Raw genomic sequence first — 25,633 nt, forward strand, 5'->3', positions numbered from 1 at the left:
AAATTTCATTTAAATAATTTGACATTGGTTTATTGGTTTATGGTAATCTTAAATATTATTTAGTTTTTAGAAGTGACTGATTTTGGATAGTAAGTACGGGGTCTCCGACAGTCGAGTATGCTCGACTGTAGCACCGGCCGACTAGTTTTAAATAATATTATTACATAAATGTAGAAACCTTATAATTACCATAAATTAAATACAAATTAAAAAATGGAAAAAATAAAAACACAAAAAACTATTAAAAGAATTACTGAAAAAAGCTAGTACGAAATACGAACATTGTGAAATGAATAACTTTCGAGTTTAGTTTTTCGATCATAATAAAATTTTCAGGACAGATTTGGAATACAGTATTCTATTGTATGTAGCAAAACTCTCTGAGATGTAGGGGTTCACATGGTAAGACAGACATTATCAGAAATTCAACAGTCTCTGTACCCTTTGGGTGCTGGGCTGAAAGAACATAAGAGATCTCTGCATCAATCCATTCTCCCTATTCTCACTTTTCGTCTTTTTCTTCTTCTTTTTGCGTTGCGCTGATAAAGTCAAGTATCGCATGCAGGCGCATCTATCGCCTGCGATTGCACTCAAGACTCTCAAGACCCTCAAGAGTCGTTGTCATGCGGGTTCGGGGTTGGGTCCGGGGCCTTGGCCCCGGGGTGTTAATTTATGGCAGTTCAAAAGGGCGTGGCGCCGGCTCCAGTGCATTTCCGTTGCTGCCAAAAAAATAAAAACAAGAAAACAAATTCAAGAAAGAAAATTTTGTATTCGGCACGCCAAAGACTCGATACACTTTCAGATACTTAGAAAAGTTGTAATATAAAGTAACTTTATAACTTAGAAAACAAAAAAAAATTTGATCGGTCGTTTCCATGATTCCTATATGATATAGTTATCATATCTGGCCAGTTCCGAAATATTGTTACACGAAATTGAAAGCTAAGAGACCAGTTTAATTACAGCCCTTTTTATGTACATTAGGGTGCATCGACTTTTTTTTTATTTTTTTAAATGGTATTTTACGGTGAATTCAAGATGTGTTCTTCAAGAAACACATCTTCAAGTTCTTAAATCAATTACTGATCCCCGCATTTTGAGTTGAAAAATGTATGTTTTGAAAATTTTAGCATGTTATTATTAGCATATCTTTAGTGTTTTTAGTCCGATCCTGACAAGATTGGTATTAAAACTTTTGTCAGGACCAAATTTAATGGAATCAAAGGACCTATTATTCTTAAAACATAATTTTCGTCCACGCAAGGACCTAAAACACAAAATTTTCCAACTCAACAAGCTGAATTGATGTTAGAGCTCCGTAAATTAAGAATTTGGGTAACCATTTTCACTTACTACGTTACATATTTCATGATAAAAATATAATAGGCTCTGTAAAGGGTATACAAATATTAAAGAAGAAAGAAAATAAAAGAGTAAAGCCTGAGCAACAATTGCAGCCATGTGCGGGCGTTTACACACACACACGCACACACAGACACACACACACACACACACACACACACACCCATGAATCATGCTGGGAATCTTAAAGTTCTTCCAGTCAATTTTAACTGGAAATGGCAAATCTAAGCCTTATCTGCACGCATCGATTTCGTTTTATAATAATACAATTTGTACGTCAGCTGATACCTGGCAGGTGTTTGCTTATCACAAGAAAAGAAGGTAAAAGAAACCGTTTGTCGAATAAGTGGTTCGATTTGAGAGAATGCTTAGTCTTGGTTAAAGTGCGAAAGAGCAAAACCAAGAGACAACAGCGATTGAGTGAGTGAGTGACTGAGCGAGGTTAGATAAAGCTTTGACATGGGCTCTTAAGCAAAATCAACGCAACGCAACTGTTGTGTGGGCTGCAGATTTGGGATCCACAGGAAGCTCACATACATTCATATGCATGCGTGCATGTGTGTGTGTTATGTGTGGTAGTTGATCAAAGAGTCACTCACTGCGGAAACGAAGGCGCATTAAACAAACCAATCACGTTTACAACAAGAAAATAAAAGGGAAAAGCACACACACTTACATATGTATGTACATATACATATACTAAACATAAAGTGAATTTTGAAGACCGGCAAAAATGACATTCACAACGTAAATATTCGTTAATATTCAAATGGCATAGCAGACGATGGAACCTGTGCAATAAGTGAAAGAGCGTTTTTCAGCTGGAGGTGGAGGAGGATATGAGTACACTTAGAAAAAAATTGCAAATCAAAAATAAACCAAATTTATATCGTTTTGTTTTTTAATTTTTAAGATTTCAGTATACTAAAATTTTTAAATTAAATTTGAATCAATCTTCCGACTGACCATTTATATTTATGACTGCTAATTGATATAATAGTCCGATATTATGCAAACTTTTTAAAAAAAAAATAAGACCATGTCAATTCTTAAAACTGTGAGTTTGCTTAAGATAGCTCCAGAAAAAACAAAGTTTTTTTGTACTTAAATAATTAAAAAAAATAGTTTAAAATAGTTGTTTCAAGATTAAAGAGCAGTCAAGTTTAGAAGAGTAAGCCTAAGACCATTTTTCCGAGTGTATGTGTGTATTTTAGGACGCCGGCAACGTTCCAACCGAAATGTACATAGATACATACATACATATGTATAATCGATTCGCATAAAATTGTATACAATTTACAAACATACGTGTATGTGTGTATGTATGCATTTTATACAATAATGAACAACTTAAAATGGACAAGACAGAAGGCAAAGATTTAGATGACGATGACGATGTCGACGCACTCATGTGCATGATTTAATATACATACATAAGTATGTATGTATGTACAGAAATACATTGTAAGCACTGTCTGTGTGTACATAAATGGGTGTGTATTTTCCGGCGTTCTGAAAACCTGGGCAAACACACACACATGCACCCACGCAACAGTCAAAAGCCGAAACCGAAGCCAAAGCGCAAGCACACAGACAAGAGGCGTGCAGGGAGAGTCATACAGAGCGACAGACAGAGAGAGAGAAAGAGGGAGAGAAGGGCGCGGTAAGTTCAAGTTCAAATTTTTTTGTATTCTTTTTTCTTTTTGCCTTTTGAGCGTTTTCCGGTCTGGCCCCTTCTCAGAGAGATGCTAACTATGCTAACGTATGCACATGTGTTTGTCTGCATGTGTGTGTGTGTAGCGTTGCGTCTGCGCATGCACCCACACTCTCTCTCTCTCTTTCTCTCGCGCGCACTGTGACGCTCTCTCACAAAGAGCGGCTCGCTGCCTGCAGCAACGTCGACTGCAGCTTACCAAATGCAATGCCAAATATGGTTATACTACGTATGCATTAGTCGCTCGAGCGGTCAATTACTCTTTCGCTCTCCCCTAACCACTCGACGCTCAAATGTGCTGAATGAGTTTTGGAGTTTGAGCTTTGGTGTGGAACATAAAATTGTGATAAGGCTGTGATAACATTAAAGTGATGCGATCAAGGCGAATCTAAAAACGAGTGGACGGTGGGGGGGGATAGATTGCTGAGCAGCATTTTTCTTAAACATTAATACAACAAGTCAAGAACGTATTTTGACAAAATAAAATATAGTTATACATTCAATGAAAATTATTTTTCTTTATTTTTAACTCGTTTTAAGAACCATAGAGAAGAATTATAAAATAGGAAATAAAATAAAAATTCATAAAATATAATTAAAGATGTATTTAGTTTTTGCAAGATAAATTGTTTAAATTTTTGGTTTTGGCAAAACACTTTCTTAACAAACTGTATGTAAGCATTACTTATATACATACATACATACATAGATCACACCCGTTCCACAACAACGACAACGCTCGATATGGTCTGCTCGGTCCATCTCGCTCTAACTCTTATCCCATCTTGCCCATGCCTATTTTGTGCTGCAGTGGATTTCATCTAGCGCAACATAAAAAGTGAAAACCATTTAGTTTTGTGTCTAAAAAAGGGCATGAAACATTTTTAAGCGAAACGCCACCAAAAAACAGCAAAAAAAAAAAAAATAATGCCGCTAATTATAACGGTATTGCAAGTCAGTTAATACTTATGTCTGTATATCTGTACATATGTATGTGTGTTTGAAAATGTATGCATATTTCTCTCTTTAACGAATGCAGCTGTTCGTTTTGTAAATGCTCTCTCACTCTCTTTCTGTCTTCTAACACTCTCTTGCTCTCTCTCGAATGCAAGTTGGGGGTGGGCCATCAAACAATTCGCCGCAAAATTTGCCCAAATAGGGGCAGCTTTTGCCAACAGGGGAAATCCACCGAAACGAAATAAACGAAATAAAATAAAATAGAAAAGAAAAGGGAAAAAAGTTGAGTGTTGACAACGCCTGCGTCGCTCTCAGCATTTATTGTCTGCGCTGCACGTGCAATTTTTCACATGTGCTTTATTTGCTCTTTGCCATTTGCCGGCTGCTGCATTACACTTACATGTGTATGCATTTATGTCGGTATATGTATTCGCATAGATACATATGTAAGTATTCATGTGTGTGCCATTGTCATTGGTTCTAGGAACAACAAGCAAACGAAATGTGAAGGTTATCAAATAAAGAGGAAAACAAGTAGAGCCTGCTTTTTTTTTTTTGCTCTATTGAGTTGTCCTGCGGCGTATCCTTGCAAAAGGTTATTAAGCTTCTGCGAGCCAAGAAATCATAATGTAAGGATGTACAGTTAGTCAAGAAAGTTTTTTGACAAAATCGAAAATTTACACTATTTCTCTAACAGAAAAATTCTAATTTTTTAAATTCCCATTTTATTACTATTGTTTACGGTTCTTCAAACAATTAAAAATAAAATTTATTTACAACGAAATTAACTATTAAAAAAAAAACAAATAGACGTTTTTACTTATTAGATATGAGGAACGTAACTGTAGAAATCAAAAGTCTTCATAGTTTTGAGTGGATCGACCTTCGATAAGCAGAATTTTCGTGATGAAAATATCGATTGTTAACTTATAAATACAATATTTCATCATATCGAAGGTAAACTGTACAGCATGAAACAAATATTCATTTCATTTTCGATTTTACCCAAATATGTGGTATGTAATTTTGTATTCTTGTAACGATAACAAGTGCAACCAATCGATTGCTGCTGATAGCGATAACAAGTTAATTAGTGTGTAGAGGGGCAACAAATAAGGGGAAATATTACGATTTGATGATGTAACAACCTGATATTAACCCTGAACAAAGAAAATACATGAAAAATACTAGAAAAACAACAGAAAATTGCATTGGCTTTGTCTCATTTTCAATCTTTCTATTTCTTTGTATATTTCCTTAGCAATAAAATAAAAGATTGGTTCGTTTATGTTGAATGATAAGAGAGAAAAGGTAACAAGAAAAGAAACAACAAAAAATGGCAATATTGACGCAAAAGTTTTTACTAATCGGCCTATGTACGTAATTGCCAGAATAAACGTGTATCTAACCATGACCATAATTTGATAACAGATAATGGGAATGAGAATGGGAATAAGATAAGCGAAATAAGTTATTAGAATTGTTTTGGGTATATGACATTTTATCTAAGAACATAATTCAATTTACCATCAAATAACTGAGTTTGGATACATAAAATTGACGCATGAGATCATAAAATATTTAATTCTCAAGTTTTGCGTAAAAAAAAAACACTGAAAAACACCAAAAAGTTTGGAATTTATAATAAAAAATGTGCTTGGAATAGTTTCGTTTTATTCTCTAGCGTTAAGATACAAAAGAAAAAAACATAGATAACGCCTGGAAGCAAACAAGCTTGGATATATTCATATATACAGTCAAGGCCAAAAATCTTGGATCTTTACAGATCGCTAAAGTTCTGTCACATTTCCTATCATTAACACATATTTTCATATTTAAAAAAAATTGCAATAAAAATGTAAAAGCTTTATAATTTTTAAATTATATTTATGAAACTGTGACTCTAGACAAAAAAAATATAAATTTTAATTTAAGAAACAAAATTTCTTTAAAGGTATAAACATGTATATTAATTAAGTAGAGCAATAAAAAGAAACAAAGTACAATGGGCATTACAATGGGCGTTAGGTTGCCCTTGATACAGTCGCATAGTTTTTACGACTGTTCCAGGTATTGTGGGGTCCGGTCATTATTGGCATTGGACATCTAATCATATGCCGGGTTTGATAAGATTTCATTTTACAGTTGCGTAATCACAAGAGACTTATAGCAGTAAAGCCCCTTGCTCGGTAAAAAAAAAGGGAAATGAAACCAATAAAAACAAAATTAATAATAAGCTGATAAAAATAATAATATTGATAAGGCACGATTTGTGGGGCTTGTGATGATACCAGGTCAAATGATTTCGCGGGTATTTTGGGCGAGCTTAGCCCTGAAATTTGAAATTTGATGTCTGCATTGCATGTGACCTATTAAGTTCCGATCGAGGCGTATTTTATACTATATGTACATATACACATTTAATTACTTACCTAATTGGCATTAATATCGTTTACATTATTTCAAATTAATGTCAAAACCAATACTACATACGCACGTATGCATGTATTTATACATATGTGTGGAAGAAGCTAAAGCGAAATGCAAATAAACAAGTACAAGGCTAAAGATACTACAGTTCACGGACACAGACACACATACCCACACACACACACACACACACACACACTTGCATTTCGTATTTTTTTCGATTTTCTTTATACATCTGTAAAAAAGACAGTTAATCATTATTTAAAAAAACGAACTAAGAGCGGATATTATATTTCATTACATTACATTTAAATTAAATTTCCGTTACTTTAAATATGCTACTAAGAAGCGACTGCTGGCGCCATCTAGCGGATTTGCATAAACTTAACGAAGCTTGAACGAATGTTGCATTCATCGCAAATAAAAATAGCTGCATATATCGATATACTGTATAAACACCACGCACTGTTGCCAACTTAGCTATTTTATGGCTAGCTCTGGCTATTTTCAGGGCTCGATTAATAGAACAATATAAAAATTTCGAATATTAAAATATGGCCATTTTCAATATATATTCAGATGCGTTTTGTTATTAGTATTCTTCCAGCCAGAAACAGCAAAATTTTTCAGCTAAAAAGTTGGCACTACTGAGACCACGATAGTTTGATTACTGTTGTATCTTGATTAATCCAAAATACTCACTGAAATATAATCACATTATATCGATAGCTTGCGATATTTTGTATATGTAGCACATATTTGTATATTTACAATATTAATATGTGATAAAATTAATAAACGTTATGACTGACGGTTTTTTTCTGTGATTTCTTTAGCCCTAAAATGCTTATCGATAAATTCGATGCGTCATATTTTCTGTATCGATGAGCGATATTTTTAAAAATAGTATCAACAATCACAGTAAGTATATCGCCATTTTAAGGCACGCCGAAGAGAGAGATTCGCATTTTTGATTTATATTAATTGAATGAAATCGAAATGGTAAGCAAATGTGATGAAACAAAATGCTGCAAGTTATTATGTACGCTGTGTTCATGAAGAATTCGTTATGCTACAGCTGAAATCGATGAATTTGCTGCAATTGCTGGGCATATCGGCTCTGTTAATTCTTGGGCCAACAATTCCGCCTGTCAACGGCTATGACAAAGAGATGACGGTTTATGTGGATGCCGGCAAGAAGGAGTGTCTATATCACAATGTCAAGGTTGGAGAGATAATAGACTTTGAGTATCAGGTGATCGATGGCGGACACGGTGATCTGGACATTAGTTTCTCGCTGCTGGATCCCATTGGTCTGATCATTGTTAGCGACTACAAGAAACCGGAGAATATGCACCAGCATGAGGTGTTAAAGGAGGGCGATTATCGTTTCTGCTTTGACAATAGCTTCAGCATGTTTAATCGCAAGACGGTCTTCTTTGAGCTGATTGTGGAGCGTGAGGGGGATCCCAATCATGGTGATCAGCAGTGGAAGGAGGTCGATGAGTTGACGGGCCTAACTCCCGAGGAATTTTACGATATGAAGGTGCAGGATATTATGGACTTTATTGGGCGCATACGAATGCAATTGACCAAGGTCAGACAGCTGCAGGATCTGTTGCGTTCCCATGAGGCAAGGGATCGCAATCTGGCCGAGGCCAACTTCCAGAAGGTCAACAATTGGTCAATGCTTCAAGTCAGTGCCATGATCGGAGTTGGCCTCATCCAAGTCTTTATGCTGCGCAGCATCTTCGAAACTCGCGGACGCATGCATCACTTTTGGAGCAAATTGGGCATTTGATGAGGCATTGATCGATTCATCATCATCATCATCATCATTGTCATTATCATTGTCATTGTAGCATTTACCAAAGATGTTGTTTGCATTCTCATTCGACTGCAAATTGTTAAATATTGTCACAAGCTCCTTATCAGTGTCAACAATATAGTTACTAGCTCTAATTAGTTGCGTGTATGTTCTCACCCAACTCCTCCCCCCGTCTGTGTGTGTGTGTGTGTCTGTATGTGTGTCTGCATTTATGTATTATACAAAAATGAAATAAAAGCAATTGTAATTTAAGCATTATATTCAGGTTGCTCCAATGATATTTATCAAATAAAGTGTTGATTTAAAGTAATATTGCTACTATTATTAATTTACTTATTTTCAGCAATTAATTGAACTCCAATTGGAATTGGTTTTCACTTTTGCAGCACTTTTTAAAGAAAATTGTGGTAATAAGATTCAATTTTCATACCCATTATTTCCCAGCGTACAAGGGTATATTCGTATTCCTTGCAATTATTCGCATATTTCATTTTGCAAATAAAGTAAAAATAACTTGTTTTTTGCCCCTAATTTTATTACTATTTTTCGATTTAAATAAACAAATTATGGCATAATTTGTATCTGCAATTTTTTTTTAAATGTCACGGAATAACTTTTATTTTCAATTTTTGTAATGTTAATTTATATTATCAAAATTGAAAATAAAATACAAATTTAATAAAAAAAAAAAATAAAAATTGAATGCTAATATCTTTTGAGCCAAGTGGTGTATTTCCAAAATCTATAAATATAGACCATACATCACATGTCCTTATAGGCCACATATACCCATATCTTAAAAATTATTAACATGAAAGTTGAAATTTAATAGGCATTTTATAACTTTATGCTAAGATTGAAGCATAAAAGTTGAAATTAATTTTTTGATATAAATTGAAAATAAAAATGTATCCTGTTTCCTGGATACTCCATCTAAAAATAGTATATTTCAGATTTTTGCCATCCTTCAAATAATGGTTTTCGAATTCAATTGATTTAAACTGATCTCTTTTATGCGATAGCTGGTATATTGAAATTGAGTAACGGGTACTTTGAAGTCGGTGACATGATTACTTCTTCCTGCAGTTGGGCCTCCTTACTGATTCACAGAATATTTTGGTGTTGCTGTTCTTTAAATTTCATAAATTATTCACTGATGGGCACATCAAATTACACATTTCCATTTGAGGAGTTTTCTTTCATTTAATTTACTAAAAAAAAAAACAGATGCATATTATTACTAGGCATGGTATTTATTGAAATTCCCGCTTCCGATGAGGGGCAGTTATTTATTATTGTTTTGTGGAGATGTTGTTGACTGCTCCACACGTAGTTGTTGTTGTTGTTGTTGTTGCCACTTCCCGCCACCTCGTCTACGTCTTAAACTGAACCGAACCGAGCTTAGGCTTAGGCAGCCTGGTTTAGACGCTTCTGACGCTCTAGAAGACGACGCTCACGTTCGAATTCCTTCATGCGCAGCACGTAATCCTCATATTCGCAGGTGAGATATTCGTGCTTCTGGTGCGCACACTGATAGACAAACGGGAACTTGTCGGAGCGGCAGGAGTGATAGGCGAGGAGCTTGTGGGCGCAGTAGTCGCGATCCTCGAGTGGCAGCTTGGCCGATTCCATCTCCTCCAGGGTGGCAATCATGACGCGTTCCTTGCGCGTCTCAAAGCCCAGCATGGGATCAAAGCTGGGCACTACGTCCGGCCCTGGCATTACATCTGGCTTCATATAATGTGTCAGAGCGTTACCCATTCTCTGCGTGTGGTAATATATTTATTAAATACCCATTTAAAGCAATCAAAATAACAAATGTAAATTACGTAAAATGTTTTTCGTTGGTTGTTGCTGCTGCGCCGCTGCTGTCAGTTCAGCTGTTGTTGTTGTAGGCTGCCTTGACAGCTGCTCCAGGGCAGGGCTGCAGTAACAGAAATTAATATCGATTACACTTATTTGAAATTCTGTGTTCGATTTCACTAATTCGGTGCCACAATTATTGAAGCATTTAAGCCGTTGTAATCAAAAACAAATAACGCAACTTTAGGCCGGTTTTTTCAAAATCAGATTTTTACGTAAAGTATATATAAATTAATGTAAAATTTGAAAACACATCTTTGATTATATGTAAGGATACATTGAAAAAACGAACCAATATTACAGGGCCTATAACTATTTAAAGTATATTGCAGGGCTGCATGAATATCGATGCTTTAACCATGTGTGATATATCGATTCTACGACAATCGATAAGGGTTTGGTGACTAAATTTTAAATCTCAAGTTCTTACTTTTCATCAACTTTTAATATCATAATTAGTATAAAACAACACTTTACCATTTAACAATTTTTTTTTAAATGTATTTGTTATACCGGTATATACTGATACGTTCTGGTAGGTCTAAACTCCATATAAAAATTTCGGTGCCGTGAAGAGAGGACGAAGAATTTTATTTGATTTTTTGTTATAAGTAGAAAATTAAAAGTAATAAAAATTTTTCGATTTCCATTATATATTTATTTTTATAATTTTCAAATTGGATGCTTTAAGCCAAATAAAGTTCATTACGAATTCATCGATGATAATACTGTCATTGTTTTTGCAGCCCTTTCGATGTCGGCAATGTGGATTATACTATCGATATCATCGATTACTGCATGCAATGCTATCGAAATGAACGGCAGGTCCTGTTGCAGTTCATCGATAAGTTTATGGCTCGCAAAGACAGTGGTGCAATCATACAACAAGAAATATGCATTAAGTTCGCCAGTAGAATAGTTAATTCTTAGTTATTTTGTAAATTTTTGTGCAATAAACATTAGTCAAAACGAAAACTGGCAAGCATTAAGTTATTAATTGATAATTGCTCTGTCGCACGCGCGCGCCAACGACAAAGCAAAAGAAAAAGTGTCTGTCGTCGATACTAACGGTATCACTACAACGGCCCCCGCATTTTTTACATATATATAGGATATATCTATATATATATATACATATAGAGAAAGCTATATGTATATGTAAGCGCATACAATAAAAAATCGATTTGGAGGCAAAGCCAAGGCATTTGGAAAAGCTATGGTTGGATTATTGAATCCAATGAAATATGGCGATCATTTTTATGAATTGTACACGAGCAATACACGCAGGTAATGTAAATAAGCACGGTGGCGGTGGCAGCGGCGCCGACAGCGGCATCAGCGACAACGCATTGGGGTTGAAAAATCGATCGATTGTCGTTAAAATGTATGTAGGTCTTCAACCCCTCGTTGCCGTTGTTTGCTGTTTGCGGCCGGGGTTGAAATTGGCGCTCGCATTTCGCACGACAAGTGGGCAGCACCCTGACAACAGCTGATCGATAACAGCTGTCTAACAACTGACACAGAGAGATAGCAATAGAGAGAGAGAGAGAGAGAGCGCTGCCAATCGGACTGCCGCCGCGACCTGCATTAATTTGTTTGTTGTTAAATCGATATTTGAATATTATGCGTATTTAATACAGTTGATCAATATAAATCAATTTCCTAAACTTGGTTTTTTGTAATTAACTCTTTTATAATTTTATAATTTATAATTGTGAAAATATAAAATTAAGTATAGTTGTTTTCCATTTGTTTTTGTTGACACAACATTTACTTGACCAACTGTAAGTGCATAAAAAAATTGAAATAGCATTTACATGGCGCGTTTAATCGATAATTGTAACTTATTCATCCTCTTTCTCTCTCTCTGAACAGAAAGTTGCAAAATGAGCGTAAGGCGCTCACGAAACGCAAGAGCCGCAAGGAGAAATCGGCAGCAGCGATGGCAGCCGCCGCAGCGGTCGCAGTGCTGGAGGGGAATGCTGGCGGTGCAGCGGGTGGCATTGTAAATCCCATGGATCCGCCGCTGGTCAAGGATCAATTGCTGTTTATGCCCGCATTTCCGGTGGCGCACATTGAACTTGATCCGAATGCATCCAAATTTGCGGTATTCTCGGCCATACGCTCCACAGTGCTGGAGGCGGAGACACGCTTTGCCCTGTTCCACGAGGGCAACGGACATGGCGCATTGGCTGCGTCGGCGCTTAAGAAATGGAGTGGGAATATGGGCTCATCCTGTTGCCTGGTCTGTGCTGGCAGCTGCATGGTCAGCAATCTGGTTGATTGCTCCTGTCACGCACCACTTGCTGTTGTCGGCGCTGCCGGTGGTGGTGGTGGTGGTGTCGGCGGTGGTGCTGCTGGAGCAGCTGGTGCCGCTGGTGGTGTTGCTGCTGGTGGTGGTGCTGCTGGTGGAGCTGCTGCCGGCGCTGCAGCAGCTGCTGATAAACGTGCAACAAATAGCGCCAATAGCGATGCCGATTCCGATACGGATGAGCCCGAGGAGCGTGAACCCGTGTATGCCACAGTGCCACTCATTGTTGGCGCCGGTCTGCGCAGTCTCTTTGAGCTGATTGCCGACGCCCGTCACATTCAGCCGCTGCTCTGCACGAAAGCATTGAAGGCACTGCTCGATGTTATACAGGGACAACAGCCGGAATCGTTTAAACTAGAACCGGAAGATCTTATCAATCCACTGTACGATCTATTGCTTGATCTGGCCACAATGCCGGCTGCCATCACTTCCAGCACCGGCGCCGAGGCCAACTGGTCAGCCATGGCCTGTGCCGCACTCCTCGGACTCTGCATTGCACGCGGCGACACCGGCAAAATGCTAAAGGCCATTGCAGCCATGTTAATGTCACCCCGACAACTCTCGGCCCAGATTGTACAACTGCCGGCGGTGTTGGCGGCACTGCAACACACCGTGGTCAGTGCGGCACTGAATAAACCAACTCGTCCAGATTTTTATAGTCACGGCGTTCCACACAACTCACTGATTGATGAGGTGAGTAGCGGAGAATTCAAGAATTCCAGAATTCCTGACTAAATTGTATCACAATGTCGCCTTCTTAACCGTCGAGACCAAGGTGACGTATTCCGATTTAGTGAGTTTCATAAATCTGTTCTCAGTTCAGTTCTTAGATCTGTTCTCACTGCCCTGATTGTTCAATGTCCAAAGACTGTATTTTTATGAATTTTGAGATGCTTATGGAAAATCCACCTCCTTTAAATGCTTTCCACAAATTCCTCTATTGTAATCGTGTTTTCTTCCTTTAGCTGACTTTTGATTTCGTCTGTTGCTTTAAGTTTTTATCCGTCACAAAAGAAAAGTATTGCATGGGAATTAAAAAAAATTTTTGGTGCTGAATTAATATAAAACTCTATGACAAGGTGTATTTATCTAAATAATTTATGTAAATACACTTTTGTTATGTCAAAATATGAAATCAGCCTGAGAACAGTTTCTGGGAATACGTCACCTTATGTCGAGCCTACTTAAGAATTTGTATGACCATACCTGCTGGAAACTATTAAATTATTCTATTGCTTTGCAGTTCGCTTTGAAGCTACCCATGTTGACGGCTCCACTGCATCACACAGCACCAGCCATGGCCTGCGATGGGGTCTTTGTTTATTTGCTTTACGGCGGAGCCCTGTTAAAGATTGGCACCGGCTTTGGCGGCTCCTACAAGGGTCACATTTACGCACAGAACGATGAATTCAGCAGGGAACGCAGCGCCTGGTTGGGCTACAGTGCTGGACAATTGTATTTCCGGCGTAATTGCAAGCGTAGCGCCGATCAATTGCAACTCGTTGGCATGGACACATTGGCGGTCAAGTCAATGAATCCACTCAATATGCTTTCCATGCGCGAAGGACTCAACTATGTACTCTTCACGGACGATGATTCATTGCATGCCATTTGCAGCAATCGAGATGTACGTAACAATTTGGCTATATTGAGTGCATCTATTTGTTTAAACAACTTGGAATTCAAAGGAGCTCCCAGTTTTCTAAAATGAAGTTATACTTAAAGAAAGCAGAAGTTGGCAAATCGTAGATGAAAGATGAAGATAGTCTTTTTAAAAATAGCTATGGAAGTATAAAGTTGTCTAAATATTTCTTACTTTAATTCTCACAAATTCTGTTGACTACATTTTTAACAATAACAGCATATTTAAGTATGACATTCTATTAACATAACTTTGAAATTATTTAACATTCATTATTTCAAGTTCCTTGAGCTTCTTGAAAGTCAACAAAAGAATGCAAATGATAGACACTTTATAAGCCTAACCAATTAAGTAATAATTCTTTAAACGATTAACAGTATATTTACGTATTCCCTTCCTTTAACGTAACGTAAACTTCATGAATTGAAAATTGTTATTATTAACAGCAAAGTTAACGATAACATATTAATATTATCTACAATTTTATAAGTTTTATGTAATTTTCTTAAGTTTCACTGAAGTCAGCAAGTTGTCAAGAGACTTACAGGAAATTACAGACATTCTATTACACTAACATATTCTTTTAGTTCGCTGTTAACTGTTAACAAAAGGACGCTGTTAATGTCACATTACATTTCACATTAGCATTTCAATAATTTAACTGCCGATTTTCCTACTTCCAAGTTGTTTTTCCATTTTTTTTTTAAGCTGCTGAGATTGTGACTTATTTTGTTTGCTCTTTGCAGGACACACTGGTGGTAAAGAAGCTGAATCTATATCACAACAGTTACAGCAGCGAACCACCGCCATTTGAGTTGCCGTTGCAATTGGCACGAAAAAAGTTTCGCACGTTGGGATATGCGGCATTCGAGGATGAGCTGCTCAATCAACATCAGATTCAAAGGATTCAATCGGCGCACAACAGTTTTGAGCCGAAATTACCGCCACCGTGTCGAGATGCCGATGTCCTGGGCATGGCATGTGGCAAGGAGTTCGGTTTGGTGCGTGCCAGCAATGGCCGTGTCTATTATTATGGCAAATCCGCAGCATTGGGCCTAAAGTGTGTGGGAAGAACTCCCACATTGAAGCTGACTGAATTGATTGTCTCAAAGGCGGCGCACATTGTTCATGTGGCTGTTGGACATGATGGCATTCATGCGCTGCTCGTTAATGACGATGGAACCGTTTATTTTGCGGGCACTGCACGGCGTGGTGAGGATGGCGATAGCTCCAAGAATCGACGTCAACCGAAGGCGGTTAAACCCAAGAAGATGAGCAAAATTGATGGACACGTTGTGGTGCATGCTGCTTGCAACAATGGCACCTCAGCATTTGTCACAAAAACCGGAAAACTAATCATGTACGGCAAGGATACGGCACACTGTGATTCCATGGGATTTGTCAGTGAACTGTTGGACCAACATGTGACCAAAGTGGCACTGGGCAAGGCACATTGTGTTGCACTCAGTGCCAAGGGGCAACTGTTTACCTTCGGCCTTAATAATAAGGGCCAATGCGGACGTGTCTTTAACAAAATGATGCCTGTCAAGGATGTGCCGAGTTCATCCACCACATATGCTTTGCTTGGACAGCATGCGGACAAGTTTCGTCATAAAATTGACTTCTCCACGTTGTGCGACTACGATGATCATAATATGGTGCAGGGACAGTGTCGTGTCTGTGTCATGTGCCGCGAATGCACCGGCTACAATGTCAGCTGTGTCTCCTCGTTGAATGTGCCGCTCGAGCAGCGACTCGCCGGAAGCATTTGTCCATGTGGACACGGCGATGCGGGTTGCGCCAAGTGTGGATTGTGCTCCGCCTGCGTTGGCCTCCAGGAAAGCGAGCTTGGTAAGCAGCCATTGGTTAATCTCAATTAACAAAAGAGTTTAGGATAACATACTGTTAACGATTGATTGAAAAACTCATTGCAATATCGAAAACTTGTTTTTCGCGGAATCAAATATTGAACAACTTAAATAATTTGTAGACGATGAATTAAGTTGATTAAATCGATTTTCATGACAACTCAACTATAATTTGATTTATAACTTTGACAACTCTTAGCCGATTTCCGTGCGGAATATTAATTTTATCATTATTTGGCCTGCAATTTGATTCTGCATCAATTTTTATCACTGTCCAATTTTTTCCATAATTTCAAACGTTCCCGCATCTTTCCTTGCGATATATATTAGCAACATTTAATAATTTATATAATTTAACTGTCTTCATCAATTACTTTTTAAACCAGCTTGTAAACCTGTCGAAAACTAATCGAGAAACACAAATTTATTGAGTCAAAATTTTTGTGTTAAAAAAAAAAAAAATCAAAAATAATCATTATTATTGATGAAAAAAAAATAAAAATCAAAAATGATTTTTTTTTTTTGCTAAAAAAAAACTCAACAGTAATTTACGCATTCAGTGTTCGACTTTTCACCAATATTATTGCATATCCTTATAGAGGAATCATAAAGCTAACCCCCAGAACTATTTTTGAGTTTTATTTTGAGCGAAAAAAATAATTTTTGATCATCATTTTTGATTTTTATTTTTTGTGATCAATAATAATGGTTATTTTTGATTTTTATTCTTTTTGATCAAACATAATGATTATTTTTTATTTTTATTTTTTTTTTTTATCAAATGCAATGATTATTCTTGATAAAAAAAATTTAAATATAATCATTACCAAGTAATTTTTATAATATAACTTATAATGATTACGGTCCCTGGTTATAATCGAGCTAACTATTAATAGAGTTGAGGCTAAGTTAATGTTAACGTCAAAACAACATTACTATAAAAAATAATGTCATTATCTTTAAGTTTTCAAAACTCTTTGTAAAATCAAATATAATTAATTAATTCAACATTATTTTAAGGAAAAATGTGTTAGTATTTTAACATATGTTATTATTTATGTTGCTATAATTATTATGTTGGTTTGTGATAATTTAAATATGCTATTCTACTGTTAACTGTTAAGAATACCAATTAAAGTTCATTTAACTAATGAATTTTCCTTTCCATTTCTGTAGCGGATGCCAAGGTGGATCTGAAGCCGCTGCCCGGAGAGTTACAGCGTCAGCAACGCTCCAAGACGCTAATTATGCGACGGAAAGAGAAGAAACCCTCGGAGTTGGATACGGGCGCCGCTGGTGGCGGTTGTGGAACACCCACCGATCTCGAAAAGGATCCACCACGTGTGGCACCATTGGCGCCACAATTGCTTCAGCTTCCGACGGCCTCACCTATTGTACAAGTTGCCTGCGGCCTCCATCACACGGTGCTCCTAACGCTCTCCGGTGAAGTCTTCACATTTGGTAGCAATCAGTATGGACAACTGGGTTCGGGGGATCTGCAACCGGTTAGCGGTCCCATTCGTGTCCAGGTGCAGGGTGCCATTAGTCAGGTGGCTGCCGGCAGCAATCATACGGTTCTGTTGACCCACAAAGGTGTCGTCTATACGTTTGGCAACTATCAGAAGGGTCAATTGGGTCGCCTGCCCAGCGATTATGGCCAGAAACCGGGTCTCGTTGGCGCTGCACCGCCGCCACAATCGCAACCACCGCCACCAGCACCACCCTCACAAGAGGATGAGACAGTCAACTCGGATGTGGCCTGTATTTTACCAGGTGGCTCCAAGGAGTCCATATTAATTCCTCCCAACACGGCGGCGCTTATCGCTCAGCGGCAAAAATTTCTGTGGAACTGTGCTCCCGGTGCCGTCTTCGGATTGGGACCCAGCTATGGCAAAAAGGTCACCTGGATTGGCGCCAATGGCGATCAGACCTTTATCAAAATTGACGAGTCGCTGATCACAGCTCAAATGCTGCCCAAGATGCATGTGGTGGCCAACAAAAAGACAATACTACTCATTCCCAGCATACCACTGTCATTCCAAACGCTCTCGATCAATCGCAGCGACGGCAGTTGCACTCCACATTATCGTGGCCAAACGAATTTCGCCCAATTGCTGCAAACACAGCAGCCACTTGGCCAACCGGAGATCAATCGCAATGTGGATGTGGGAACACCATTGGCCGAACTGCCAATGGTCAGCAGCAGTTCAGCGGGTGTGCCGATCAATGAGCAGATGTCCCGAAGCATGCACGAGGCACGTAATCATATCTTTGAGGAGCAACAACATTTGGAGGCGGCAATGCCATCATCGGGAGCATCAACGCCAAGACAACGGCGAGGAGTCGTGCGGCCACGTCAAGATTCCGCTGGTCCAGCATCGCCGGAGCAGCAGACGCCACAGATCGCCTTCGCCATGGATCCCAGCTACCATGTCCTCTGGGTTTTTGATGGCGCCACGCGAAAGCTGCGTTGCCACAATGTTGTCGCCAGTGAAATATCCGAATTCGATGTGGTAAGATAAATACCCGCTATTCAAATGGGTGAAAATTATTATAACTTAGTGGCAGTGCATGTAATAATAATACTAAGTTGAGGAAAGAATAGTAAAAAAAAAAACAAATGGACGGTTACAGTCGAGCACACTCGACAGTAAAATACCCTGTGCCCAGGTACTCTGTACTGAGGTTGATTTTCGACCAATTGTTTCTATGGCAGCTATATGATACCTATATGGAACCGAATTAAACCAAATTTGGTCAGAATGTACAAGACCAACTTAAATTAATATTCTAACAGCTTGGTTAAAATATCTCAAAAAACACAAAACTTTTTCATATTAAAAGTCTATTTCTGACTGATCGGTCGTATGACAGCTATATGATATAGTCGACCGATTTGAACGAACTTTGGTCAGAATGGACAAAACTAAGTAAAATGCATATTGGATCAGTTTAAATAAGATATCTCAAAAAACAAAAACTTTTTTATACTAAGATTTAATTATCGATTGAACGTCTCTATTGCAGCTATATGATAAAGTGGATCGATTCGAACCAAATTAAGTCAGAATGTATAATACCAGCCCAGATGCATACTCTATCAGTTTGGTTAAGATATCTAAACAAACAAAAAACTTTTTCATATTAAAATTTCGTTTTCGACGACAATCGACTCGGCTGTTGATCCTGATCAAGAATATATATATTTTGGGGGGTTTGCCACGCCCCTTCTGCCTGTTACATACATTGTGCCAAACACATTTTACCCTTTTTTGCCCTTATTTTAAAAGATTTTTATTCGATTTGCAAATGAAAAGTTTTAAAATAGGTCGTATAAATGCTAAAGAATTTACAACTTTCTACTTTACGCTCTTTGAGCGCTTTTATTAATATTATTCTTGATCAGTTAATTAAAGTTCAGTTTTATAAGAGTACAACATTTTAAATAAAGCCCAAAAATTAGGTAGTTTTTAATAATAGAGTGATAATTTAAGTATAAAACTAGACTCTGATTTAGAAATTAGTACGATTACTTCCATATTTAACTTTTCGAGTGAGAATATGACTTTGTTCTTGCAACTAAGTGCGGTGTTTCAGAGTTAAGCGTACACATTTTAATATTTTTAATGAAATCCGAAATTTTAATATATTTATTTAAATTTATTGAGTGTATAAATAACTTTTCTATTATTCTAAGGAACTGAGTTTAACGAGCTTCGTAGTCGGACATGTTTTATAAAGCTTATTTCTAACATTTAACTAACGAGAAGTTAGTAGACGACGAAAGTCTGTATCTTAAGACTGGTCACAGGAAATCGCTTAGTCGAGCACACTTATTTTTTCTGAATTAATTTTTTTAACTTGATTTTATTTTGTGTCTAGGAAACCGACTACTAATTATAAAATTGATTCATTTATCATTTTTCTTACTTGCAGAATGCGGGCAACTATCGGGCGCTGTTATCGCCAGAGTTGTCACTGCCGTGCAAAGCAGAGGCGCGAGTGTCGCGTTCGCAGGCATCCCTCAATTTGCTGGCCTGCCTGGATATATTGACATCGGCACAGGATAATATACCTGGATGCTTTGAGCAGGCGCTGCCCAAGCAGCCGCATCAGACGGCGGAGGCACAGAGTGGCGAGTATCAGGTGGTGAATCGATTTGATAACTTTGGCGGCGGTTGGGGATATTCGGGACATAGTGTGGAGGCGATACGTTTCTCCTCGGACACGGATATTGTAATATGTGGCTTTGGCATGTTTGGCGGACGTGGCGAATACAGTTGCAAGCTGAAGCTATACGATCTGGGCACCGATGGTGGTGGATACGAGAAGGAAGGTGTCCTGCTTAGCGAGACCAAGGAGGTGCCATATGAATGCGCTGCAAGGAGTAAACATCACATTCTTTTAACAAAGCCAGTGAGTGCAGCAGCTGGACGCTGGTATTTGATTTGGGCCAGAATTGCCGGACCATCCTCCGATTGTGGTTCGTGTGGACAGGCATCGGTGACCACAGAGGATCAAGTGGTGTTCACATTCAAGTCAAGCAAGAAGGCCAACAACGGCACCGATGTCAACTCTGGCCAAATACCCGCGATACTCTATCGTCTGGTCACCCAGGATTGCAAACAGCCCCCGCTGCCCCTCGATGCGGATCCCGTGCAACGCATTTCACGCGCCTTCGCCAACAGCGTGAGTCGCGAGTGCTTCGAGAGTCTCGTTGTGCTGCTCAGCTGGTCATGGGATTGCTTCAAGACTCAACTACGCGAGCAACGGGATCGTGCTCGTCCCTTGCAATTGCAACAGACTCTACAGTATCTTGGCTATGTCAACAAATCATGTCTCCGCCTGCTACGCAAATACACCAATGAGATTTATCCACAAAGAACCACGTCGGTAGCTGCTGCTGTTGCGGCCAATTCATCGGCTGGCGGTGCTGTCGCCGCTGCCATTTCCAAGCTCCAACAAAAATCAAATCAGAAAGGTAATTATCCTCATGCATTTGGCCCAATTGAATCACTTTTTCATATATCACATAGGAACGATCAGAAAAGAAATTTTTGTATACAAAACTTTATAATTTTCAAGATATTTTACCTTAATTAAACAAAAGGTTTGTTCTACAAATCTCTAATTTCAAGTGTCTAAAAAATTGTGGAAAGATTTGACAAAATATAATATTTTTTTAATTTAATTAGCATATTTTTTAAATTTAATAAAAATGCATTTGATAAATTCTTAATGAATTATTTATTATGTAAAATATTCATAAACATAATAATTTTGTTATGAATATTTTAATTTAAGACAGCCAATTCTTTTGACTTCAAAAATGGGTTTGAAAAAACTAAATCTTTGACACCGAAATTGTTTTCAAAAGCAATAATGAAAAACTATCCAAAAAATTAATTTCTTAGCTGTAAAATGACTGGAAACAGTTATTAAACAAGAAGGCCAAGCAACAAACAATTTGTTATGTTAATCTCTAAGTTCTTTGCACATATGTATATATATTTTAACTATTTTCGTAAGGTGTGCCATTAATTTAATTTAATACTTTTTAATTTATTGAAGAAAAATCATTATTTTTCACAGTCGGGTATGCACGTCTGTAGCCTTTCTTACCAGTTTTTATTTCATATATACATGTATCGCATTTTGCAGAGAAACCGACGAGTCGTGTGGTCAACAGTGCCGGCAAATATCTGGGCGATGCTACATCTTTGCCCTCATCCACGATGTCTGCCTTAAGCTCTGGCACGTCAGTTGGCCGGAAAACTAATCTGGAAAACATACAACTAGCCGAATGCATTGGCAATGTGCGTGCTCTGCTCATTGCCATCTTTTGTGACGACATCTTCAAGGACATTGCCACAGATGAGGGTGAGTTTTCTTTCCCCAACAATTAGTGGATTTAAATCCAAACGGAGCATTGAACTTAAAATGGTAACAAATATATAACTGTCGTGTCGTCGAAAAAATGAAACAGATTCATCGATTTTTTACAAAAATTTTCTTATATTGAAAAATGGATAGTTATGTATATTTTTTATATGAGTGTTTGGAATTGTTAAGAGTCTTTGCTTTGTTTCTGTTGCTGGTTGGAATTAAATTGATAGAAAGCAAAACAAGAACTCAAGTGAAGTTATGAAAATATCGTAAAGTAAAGTTGTTAAAAATTTCTAGACAATCATCGATTCAGCTGTGTTTCGATTTATTTTTAAATCGTTGCTATTTACAGTCGAACTTCTCTAACTCGAACAAAATTGAGTGGCAATAGCGTTTACTGAGCAAATTACAAACAATTCTGCTTCCATAACTCGAACTTCCATAAGTCGAATTTCTCCATTACTCGAACAAAAATATTTATTTTCGTTTCTTTTTTATGCTTCTGTTTCAGGCTCGTTTGGATATGGTCTTTAAGAAACTAAAAGCCCTTTTTTTTTTAGAAAATAATAAAAAAAAAAACAAATTTATCAGACCCTAATTTTCGATTTTTTAAATGGTGAATAAGAGAAAATTTAAAAGTTAAAGTATAGTAAATTAAGAGTAAAAGCAATTTAAAGTGTACGAATTTAAGTAACTAATATCTGATTTTTTAAGTTTTGTTTAACTTTAACGAATTTTGTTATTTGTATATATGAATTATATGAGTTTGTATTATATGTATGAGTTCGTAATCACTAGTTTCTGGTTTGTTTTTTTTAAAATGAGTTTGAAAGCACCACAAGATAAAAAAGACTAAAAAGATCACAATTTAACATGAATGAATTTGCAGCTTCTTTTAATAAACTTAAAAAAAAAGTCTCCATAAGTCGAGCTTTTTCTTTGGGTAATGGTGATTTGAGTTAGGGAAGTTCGACGGTAGTTAAATAATCAGCTTGTTTTTTTTTACAATTTAATAATTTTGTAAAATTAACTAAATTTTTTTGATTTTTCAGGTTACGCTTTGGTACTGGAAATTCTGGATGAATGTCATTTAAGTTTTGTGGCATGTTTCGATGCCTTCTATCCGACATCATCATTGAAATGGAACTGTCTATGCGATCTGTTGGCCCAAATGGATCGCGGTGCACTCCATTCCCGTCTTTTGAGTGCCATTCTAGCTGGTCTGTGCTCCCCGACGGTCAAGTTGCGTGCCACATTCTCATTACTGAATGCATCGGGCAATGAGCGACAATCGATCATCAGTCCAAGTGACAATTCGGGACTGCCAATGCTGTCATCGACGGAGGCGCATCAATATCCGATATTGGTGGAGCAAATGATTTATAGGACGCAGCAGGAGAAGAGCGATTTTTTGAGTAACTCGTGGACATTCAAGGATGTGCTGGTGCGTCTACTTGATATTATTGCGAGTCCGATTCGTTCGCGCATTGAATCCATCTACAGTCGCTGCTTGGGCGGCAGCTATGCGGGGAAGGAGTGCATCAATCAGGGATTAATCGACAACTGTTGCCATCTGTTGGCCCGCGTGCTTGCCGAGATTGTCTACCAGACGGCACTGGGCGAATATGATAAATTATTTTTGCCACCACGAACATTGCACTCGACATGCTCGAGATTTGCTCGCTGCGATTTGAGTCGCACATGGAATACGGGCAATTTTGGACCAGATGCAATTGCCTTTTCGGTGGATCGACCTGGTATTGCCATTGCCGGTGCCATGATCTATTCCGGATCTGGCAGCTATGATTATCAATTGGAATTGCTATATGATAATACAGTTGATTTGCAGCCACAACACAAATGGGAGACACTCGAATCCATTTCTGGCACTTACGATCAGGAGTCTGTGCACAACGATCTGGCCGAGATTAAGTTTGAGCATCCGGTGCACATCAAGGAGCATTCACGCTATGCACTCCGACTATGTTCACAGGGAGCACGCACCTGTTCGGGAGATGCGGGAATGCCCACTGTACGTGGTCCTTGCGGTGTCAGCTTTCATTTCTATGCCTGCGATTTGAGTTTCAATGGCACGACGCCGGCACGCGGACAATTGCCGAGCATACTCTACTACAGCACGCCAGTCAAGCAGCAGTTGCAGCAGCAGCAGCAGCAACAACAACAACAACAACAACACCAGCAGCAGCTGGAGGCTGTTGCAGCCACTTGCCCGCTGGATGCGGCAGGCACCTCGTCAGCCGCTGCCTCCTCCAACCTGGCGTTGGCCAACGGCAGCAACGAGATTTCCACACGGGACACGGCATTGCAAATCGCCGCGGATATAACAAAGAAGTGCACAGAATTGTTAATCCTGGCACGCAATGCGATGGCTGCATCATGTTCACCCACAGACAACTCATCGTCGAATCACACACAGACCATTGATTCGGAGCACAATATAACGCCAATTGAGGAGCACATGGACATCAATTGGGCGAACAATTCACGCACAGCTGCGTTACCCGTGGATCCACAATTATCGACGACAGCCAGAGATTTGGGCAAGCGCATTGAATCCTTCTCCAAGGGCATTATGGAAACACTCAAGTTCGATAAACGTTCGACGAATCCATTTGAAATGGAAATCGAAATTGGAGCAACCGAAATTGGTGTTGAGGAGACGGCGGAATTGAATTTTTGTAATGTTCAACTGGCGGCCAAATTAAATGGCAACGAGCGTGTGGAGTACGAATCGGAGCAACCGTTGCAAGTGGCCCAACAGCAGCAGCAGCAGCAGTTGCCGCTGCAACAGTTGACACCGCAGCAACAGTTGCCGCCACAATTGCCTCAGCAGCAACAACAACAGCAGCAGCAGCAACAGCAACAACAACAATTGCCGCCACATCAACAATTGTTGCACTCGGACTCGGAGGAGGCGCATGTGGTGGGCGGTGGAGCTGCAGCATTGCAACTGCTGGAGGTCTTCAATTTGGCCGCCTCGAATATGTTCCACACGCTGTTGCCGCTTGTCTATGCGCACATTGCCAACTTGGCCTGCAGTGATCCCAAGAGTTCGGTGCAAATACTTGGCTTAATCAAAGAGATCTTGCCACACATTGCGGCACTCAATCAGTTGCATGTGTCCAAGGAACAACGAAGCTCGGAACAACTGCGTCCCGATCCCATCAACATGCCATCGCCAGCGAGTAGCACCACCAGCAACCACTATTGTGTGGTTGAAAGCGAACATCCATATCGCAGTGCAAGCATCAGTTGCTATCGCGTCGAATTTCCACCCTGTGTCCAATGGTTAACCATTGAATTTGATGCACAATGCGGCACCGCACAGCTCGAGGATTATTTGCTACTATCGATACCGATTCGAGCTGCCGCAGCACCCCAACCGTGTCAATCAGCCACCACGTCATCGGACGATTATTATGATATACTCGATAATAATGTGAGTGGCAAACGTGGAGGAAATCCGGCCTGTCACAATGCTCAGCTGCAGATGACGAGCTGTTGTCGCAGTCCAGGGACTGGCACTGGAACAGGAACAGGCACAGGCACATCAAATGGTTCCATCTTGCGTTCACAGGATGTACTGGATCATGATTGGATTGTGGTTAAGAAATTTAATACGTAAGTTGGCTCATGAAACACAAATCAAACGCGAACTAAATTATCGGAATGAATAAGAAAATTCCATATACATATATTTGCTTCTGAAAGGATGTATCTTGACAGGCAACGAATTTATTTTTTGAATTTT

General features: G+C 38.7%; 3 protein-coding genes across 4 annotated transcripts in view; 2 read left to right on the forward strand and 1 right to left on the reverse strand.

Annotated features, from left to right (window-relative positions):
- Positions 1–7,343: 7,343 nt before the first annotated feature.
- On the forward strand, positions 7,344–8,603 carry LOC117782990 (transmembrane emp24 domain-containing protein 5). Of its 2 annotated transcripts, none has more exons than XM_034620124.1 (2): positions 7,344–7,465; positions 7,542–8,603. In XM_034620124.1, exons 1-2 carry the CDS (start codon positions 7,463–7,465, stop codon positions 8,262–8,264), a joined length of 726 nt encoding a protein of 241 aa, XP_034476015.1. In that variant the 5' UTR covers positions 7,344–7,462; the 3' UTR covers positions 8,265–8,603. The 2 variants fall into 2 exon arrangements, with proteins under 2 accessions (XP_034476015.1, XP_034476006.1); XM_034620115.1 differs by having other exon boundaries at positions 7,396–7,465; positions 7,525–8,603.
- Positions 8,604–9,474: 871 nt separating this feature from the next.
- On the reverse strand, positions 9,475–10,256 carry LOC117793578 (NADH dehydrogenase [ubiquinone] 1 beta subcomplex subunit 7). The gene is made up of 2 exons (XM_034633932.1): positions 10,121–10,256; positions 9,475–10,055 (listed from the first exon to the last, which is right to left on the reverse strand). The coding sequence occupies exon 2, from the start codon at positions 10,050–10,052 to the stop codon at positions 9,699–9,701; it is 354 nt and encodes a 117-aa protein (XP_034489823.1). The 5' UTR covers positions 10,053–10,055; positions 10,121–10,256; the 3' UTR covers positions 9,475–9,698.
- Positions 10,257–11,343: 1,087 nt separating this feature from the next.
- The window catches only part of LOC117793437 (E3 ubiquitin-protein ligase highwire), a 61,022-nt gene continuing 46,732 nt past the window's right edge, over positions 11,344–25,633 (forward strand). Inside the window, exons 1-8 of the mRNA XM_034633752.1 lie at positions 11,344–11,441; positions 12,030–13,158; positions 13,709–14,092; positions 14,854–15,958; positions 17,152–18,488; positions 19,912–20,956; positions 21,637–21,855; positions 22,914–25,503. Of these exons, the coding sequence (XP_034489643.1) occupies positions 11,371–11,441; positions 12,030–13,158; positions 13,709–14,092; positions 14,854–15,958; positions 17,152–18,488; positions 19,912–20,956; positions 21,637–21,855; positions 22,914–25,503 (7,880 nt within the window). The 5' untranslated portion in view covers positions 11,344–11,370. The remainder of the gene's footprint in view (positions 11,442–12,029; positions 13,159–13,708; positions 14,093–14,853; positions 15,959–17,151; positions 18,489–19,911; positions 20,957–21,636; positions 21,856–22,913; positions 25,504–25,633) is intronic.

The sequence above is a fragment of the Drosophila innubila genome, chromosome X (assembly GCF_004354385.1).
Source record: "Drosophila innubila isolate TH190305 chromosome X, UK_Dinn_1.0, whole genome shotgun sequence".
In the NCBI taxonomy this organism is placed as follows: Eukaryota; Metazoa; Arthropoda; class Insecta; order Diptera; family Drosophilidae; genus Drosophila; species Drosophila innubila.

What these genes read in the sequence shown, in the direction of transcription:
- LOC117782990 (XM_034620115.1), top strand. Translation starts at nt 7,533, where the DNA reads ATGCTACAGCTGAAATCGATGAATTTGCTGCAATTGCTGGGCATATCG.
- LOC117793578 (XM_034633932.1), bottom strand. Translation starts at nt 10,052, where the DNA reads ATGGGTAACGCTCTGACACATTATATGAAGCCAGATGTAATGCCAGGG.